At 38.7% G+C, this 5,849-nt stretch overlaps 1 protein-coding gene across 1 annotated transcript; it reads right to left on the bottom strand.

Moving 5' to 3' along the window:
• Positions 1-581: 581 nt before the first annotated feature.
• On the bottom strand, positions 582-2,720 carry LOC140035694 (uncharacterized). Its single transcript, XM_072077023.1, has 3 exons — positions 2,472-2,720; positions 1,671-1,698; positions 582-1,576 (listed from the first exon to the last, which is right to left on the bottom strand). Exons 1-3 carry the CDS (start codon positions 2,718-2,720, stop codon positions 582-584), a joined length of 1,272 nt encoding a protein of 423 aa, XP_071933124.1.
• Between the last annotated feature and the right edge of the window lie 3,129 nt (positions 2,721-5,849).

Below are 5,849 nucleotides of genomic sequence, written 5' to 3'. Positions count from 1 at the left end.
CACCTCACCTTCCAGGTGTTGTGTTGTCAAATAAATGAAGGGGCACTTGTCCCTATTGCATGTGTACCACTTAGCCTTATTGCATGTGTGCCACTTGGCTTTATTACATGTGTGCCACTTGGCCTTGTAACATGTATTTTGTGTTTTTCTCTCCCTTTTCTTTCTTTCGTTTTTCTTTTTCAAAAACCAATTTACGATAAATGAACGCTAATTTCCAATTACCATGCAAAATGTCATTTCACATAGCAAAAACTGATTTTGAAGAAGATAAAATAGATCTTTATTAAGAATTTCCTTTTTCTAAAATTTAGTTATAAAAAAAGTTTTTTAAATATTTTTTAATTTACAAAGAAAATGATGAATCTTAATATGCTGAAATAAAAATGAAAACAAACACCAATTTATTATTTTGCAACCTTAAATAAAATAAAATAAAATAATAAAAATGAAAAATAACAATAATAAAAATGAAAAATAAAAATAAAAGAATAAATCTAAAATTGAATTAAATAAACAAATAAAACTAAATTGAATTAATTAAATAAATAAAGCTAAAATTGAATTAATTAAATAAATAAAGCTTAAAATTGAATTAATGCAATTTTTGGTGTCCATACAATGAATAGTATTACAAATTGGTCCAGATAAGATTTAAAGATTCTGTACATTAAATTCATGAAAGCTGCAGGTGCATTGGTCAATCCAAACGACATTACTGTGAATTCAAAGTGTTCGTACCTCGAATTAAAAGCAGTTTTAGGTATATCTTTTTCCAAAATTCTCAACAGATAATAACCCTGCTTGAGGTCCAATTTTGAGAATACTACCACTATTTGCAATTGGTAAAACGATTCATCAATGTGGGGTAAAGGGTACTTATTCTTAACAGTAACATTGTTCAAGTCTCGGTAGTCTATACACTGTCTTAAACTCCCATCTTTCTTTTTAACAAACAATACTGGGACTCCCCACGGGGAATCACTCTCCTTTATAAAGCCTCGCTCTAGTAAATCTTGTAACTGTAATTTCAATTCTTTCAATTCAGTTGGAGCCATTCTATATGGCGTCTTAGAGATAGGTGCTACTGCCGGAGTTACATCAATTTTAAAGGCTATCCCCCTTTCCGGAGGCAAAGACTCTAATTTTTCAAGAAAAACATCCGGATACTCCTTTACTACAGGCATATCTTCCAACCTCATCTTATCACTAGGAGTATTTATAAGAAAAGTCAAATATCCTTGAGCTCTCTTACTCAACATCTTTCTAACTCGGATTCCTGAAATAAAAGCGGATGAGGCTAATCTACCCCTTACATCCAATTTTAGGGTTGCCTTTCCTGAAATGCACAACTCTACCGTTTTCATTTTACAATTCAACTGAGCATGGTAATGAGCTAACCAGTCTATTTCTAGAATGACATCATACCCCTTAATATTTAAACCCATCAAATCGGCCAGTAACTTCCGTTCTCCAACCCATATCTCGCAATCTCTATATACCAAGTTAGCAAGTAAACTTTGTTCCCCAGTAGGTGTTCTAACCTCCAAGTCATAAGGTAACTTAATTGGCTTCAAATCTATTCCACTCAAAAAGTTAGGGTTTACAAAAAGAATACGTCGCACCCGGATCAATTAAAACCTTAGCTAAACGGTGGAAAATAGGGATCATACCTTCAATCACCTCGGTAGCATCGGAGATCTGCGGATAGTCCAATGTGTAAACCCTAGCAGGTACCTTGGGTCAGCTCCCTCCAGCACTAGACTGCTTAGAGGCTGACTTTTCTGGCCTTTGAGTACTACCTCCTTTTTTTGGTATGTTTGGGCATTTCGATATCTGGTGCTCGGTACTGCCACAATACAAGCATTTCCCCAATTTCTTTCAACAATTATTCTCCGCATGGTTGGGCTTACCATAGTAGCCACAACTAATTTGAGGAGTTACGGCCTGACAACTAGAAGGTATTCCTCTCGCTTGACCTTGCCCACTACAACCTCCTCTTGATAAAACCCCTCTTGGAGTTCCAGCGGTCCTCATTTCTCCCGTTCCCCTTCCCAATTTGGAAGGTGGGGTACTTTTACTGGCTTGTCCAGAAGAATAACTAGGAGTGTTCCTTTTCTTAATATGGAAAGTTAGGCCTTGCACTTTCGACTCTTTGCGCTTTCGACTCTTTGCAGTGAACGTAGAGATTTCGACTCTTGAATCTCTGCATTAAGTTCTTGCACAAAGCGTCTTATCCTTTTCCGCTCATTAGTCACCAATTCTGGAGCGTACTTACAACGCTTAGTGAAATTCCCCTCATACTCGACCGCACTAGAGGTTCCTTGCCTCAACTTTATGAATTCGTCCTCCCGCTTCTCTTGGATCAGAGGCGGAAGAAACTTCTAATTGAACTCTCTCGTGAAGTTTTCCTAAGTCCAAGAGGTCTGTGTTCTTTCCCACTTTCCCCTTATCACGTCCCACCAAGCATGTACAACACTCTCAAATTGGAAGGCAACAAATTTCACTCGCCTCTCTTCGGTATAGTCTAAGGCGGTGAAAATATTAGTCATTCGTTCCAACCAATTCTCCGCTAACTCAGGATTAGGTCCTCCAATAAAGTTAGGTGGAACAAATTTCAAAAACCTTTCCAAGGCTCTATCCTCCCCTCTATTCCAGGCCCCGGGTTGGTTAATTGGCCCTGGACCCTGTCGCTCTGCTAATTGTTGTAGGATATCAGTCATCTGATTAATGGCAGTAGCCACTTGGTTACCCTCTAGATTTTCTTGTCCTTGGGTCGGTCTAGTTGCCGATCCTTGATCATCCCCTTGAGGTTGGGGTTGCCTAACCCCACGCCCTCGACCTCTCCTTCGTCCGTCCATAATCCTAGTTATGCCTAAAGTAAGAAATAAAATAATTACGCGAGAAAATACTTAAAATAAGAGCCAACATGAAAACATTGGAAATAACAATAACTACCATATATTAACACTTTAAGGTTCATACAATTAGCAAGTCTTGGGGCATTTACAAAAATATAGCACACAGGTGTCACAAAAATACTTTTAGTCATGCATGTCAAAAGTAGATTTAGATGCCTCAAAAGTAGGCTACACAGTTAAACAAAATACAATGGCTTTTGAACTAGTACCACCCCAACTATTCTTAACCATAAAAGTCAAAAGATTTATCACTCTTAGTCTAATCCTCAGCAGGACTATCAGGTGGGACCTCCTCCTCTAGGTCCTCCTCGAAAGGCTTCTCCTCAAGAGTGCTCTCAGGAACCAGACTCTGAACCGCGTCCATCACCTCCTCAATCAGCATAGTGGTGTCAGGTAAAATCCTAGCGGCCCGATCCCGAACCTCCTCGCCTATCCTAGCGAGTCGAGCTCTAACCCTCTGAAGCTCATCACAAGCGGGCTCAGTCCTAGCCAGCTCGTCTACCACCGTCCCCTCTAGCTCTGGAATCCTAGCACCCTGAGCATCAACCATGGCGTTCAACTCCTCGACCTCCTGGAGTAAAGCTCTGTTGGTATTCACCAACTGACGACGCTCATTGTCAATAGACAGGACAAGGTCATTAGGGTAAGCGTGCGTCGCCCTACAGGGACAACGGGGAAACCTAGAAGAAGGCGAGAATCGAATGCGAGCTCCTCCACCAAGTGCTCGATAGTAGATAGGTCGAAGGGGCCCCACGTGGCCATTAGCATGACCATTACCATTAGCAGCATGTCCTCCATTACCATTCTCCATTCCTACAAAACAATCACAATTTTCGAGTTAGAAACTTAAAGTCACTAACTCGCTCAAGCATTACTTAAGATATAACTAAATTATCTCATTCCTATTCTCGAGGGTAAAGTCTCTAATATATCTCCCAAATAGAACTCTAAACCTAGTGCTCTGATACCAACTGTGACACCCTCACTTCTTCTTAGGGCGAACCCAAGGGTATCGGCGGGACGCCTGCCTAGCTTTCGTCAGGACTCACTACGAGACGAATTCAACTTATGGATAATCAATCAATACTAAAAGTTGAAAATATAAAGAAAGGGTCCCTTCCTTAATAAATATACAAATCTTACATCACAAGTTACCAAAGTACATCAACATTCCCCAAAATATACAACCTCCAAAAGTTGTCTAAACAATTACATTCAAAATCCTAATCACAAGTTCATCAAGTTGGTTTCTCCATAATTCTTTCCTTTTATGCTCCTGTTAAAGAAAACAAACCTAATGGGATGAGCTAACGCTCAGTGAGGCCAAGAAAAACATGCAAACACATGGTTCAGGTAGCAATAGCATTTATACGAGAAATAAAGCTATAATGTTCAAATAATTCACAATTTAAAATAAAACACACTCAATAAGGATACGGGAGCTCTTAGGAGCTAAATTCCACTTGCTTTGCCGAGTCTCAATCATAAACCTCCGCGTGATGACCCTCCGTCAACCAGGTAGGTATATTTAGTCCGTAAAACACCACTTTACTTCACAAATCCCGTTCACCGTTACACCTCCTGTTCCGAACCCGCTCATCATTTAGAAATGCGATATTACTCAAATATGCTAAGCGAAATCTCTCAAATAGATCAAACTTTACGAATATTCTCATGGTTCACCAAGTTTCTCGACCAAACCCATGCCGGCTCGAGTTACAAGGTTAGCCTATGAGTTTGGGCGTCCCCCGAATACGAATATAAGTCGATGAAACAACGCTCCAATTGACGATCACAAATATGATTAACAGCCACATCACTTCACGCAAGTCAAATATCAATTCACATAACGAAATTCGATCATAATTTCATGTAAAAGAGAATGAGTACGATAAAGTACACACTTATCTTGGCAATTCGAATTCACATAATTGATAAGAAGCAATTCACGTATTACACAACAAATCATGCACTTGACACTCACCAAGTCAAAAACTGAGTAAGTGAGCAAATAATCTTTTAGGCGTCTGCTCCGAGATTCTCTTGAAGATGCTCTTGAGCACCTAAAGAAATAACGAGTAACTATCACTCACAACCATGCATCAACCAAGAAAGAATGTACTCTTGTTTAGACTAAGTCAAAGTCTTAAAAGAGAACATTAATGTCTCGAAAATTGAGGTTCAAAAGTGAGGAGTTAAAGTCCCAAGAGAGACTTGCCTCTTCCATGAAATCGAGTTTAAAACGGTCTATCGATATCGAGAGAGAGTGACAAGCTCTCAAAAACTCATTTCTTAAGAATTTGGAAAATTTCTGTTTTACACGATGATCTTTGGAAAATCAAATCTTGAGTTTGGCATGTCTAAAAATGGAAAAATTTATACTGTCAGAAACTAGGTTTGAAGTACTAAAGGTTTCTAGAAGACACATTTTCATGGTTCTAAACAGAAGGCATTCATTTTTCAGCTCAAAATTTCAGTTCCAAGAAGACAGATTTGAACCAGTCTTGGTTTTCCAGCAATCTTTGGAAATTTGGCATAATTCACAGAAAGTGAATCAGCCCTTGAAATTCATAACACAACAAGAGTTCCAAACAAGGTTTCAAACGCGATAAACAAAACTAAATTTTGAGTTTTGAGCATCAAGATATAACAGTTCAAAGTCAGCTGAATCTTGCAAACTGATCGGTAAATTTCCAGATTTGAAGAGCAATCCTTGGGGCATCATTTGGATATCGAGATGATATTGAAATTACACCAAATTTGGTACACTTAAACTTCCATATATGAACTACTTTTCTACCAAAATTTAGGCAAAAAATTGCATGGGAAGGTAGTTAACAAAATGACCAAAGTTCATGAAATTTTCAAAGCAAATCTGCCAACCCACTCTTTCTTTCTTTCCAAAGGTTTTGTCCAAGGAAATCAACTCCA

Source organism: Coffea arabica, chromosome 2c (assembly GCF_036785885.1).
Source record: "Coffea arabica cultivar ET-39 chromosome 2c, Coffea Arabica ET-39 HiFi, whole genome shotgun sequence".
NCBI classification, from domain to species: Eukaryota; Viridiplantae; Streptophyta; class Magnoliopsida; order Gentianales; family Rubiaceae; genus Coffea; species Coffea arabica.
This window is presented reverse-complemented; position numbering and strand designations above follow the sequence as displayed.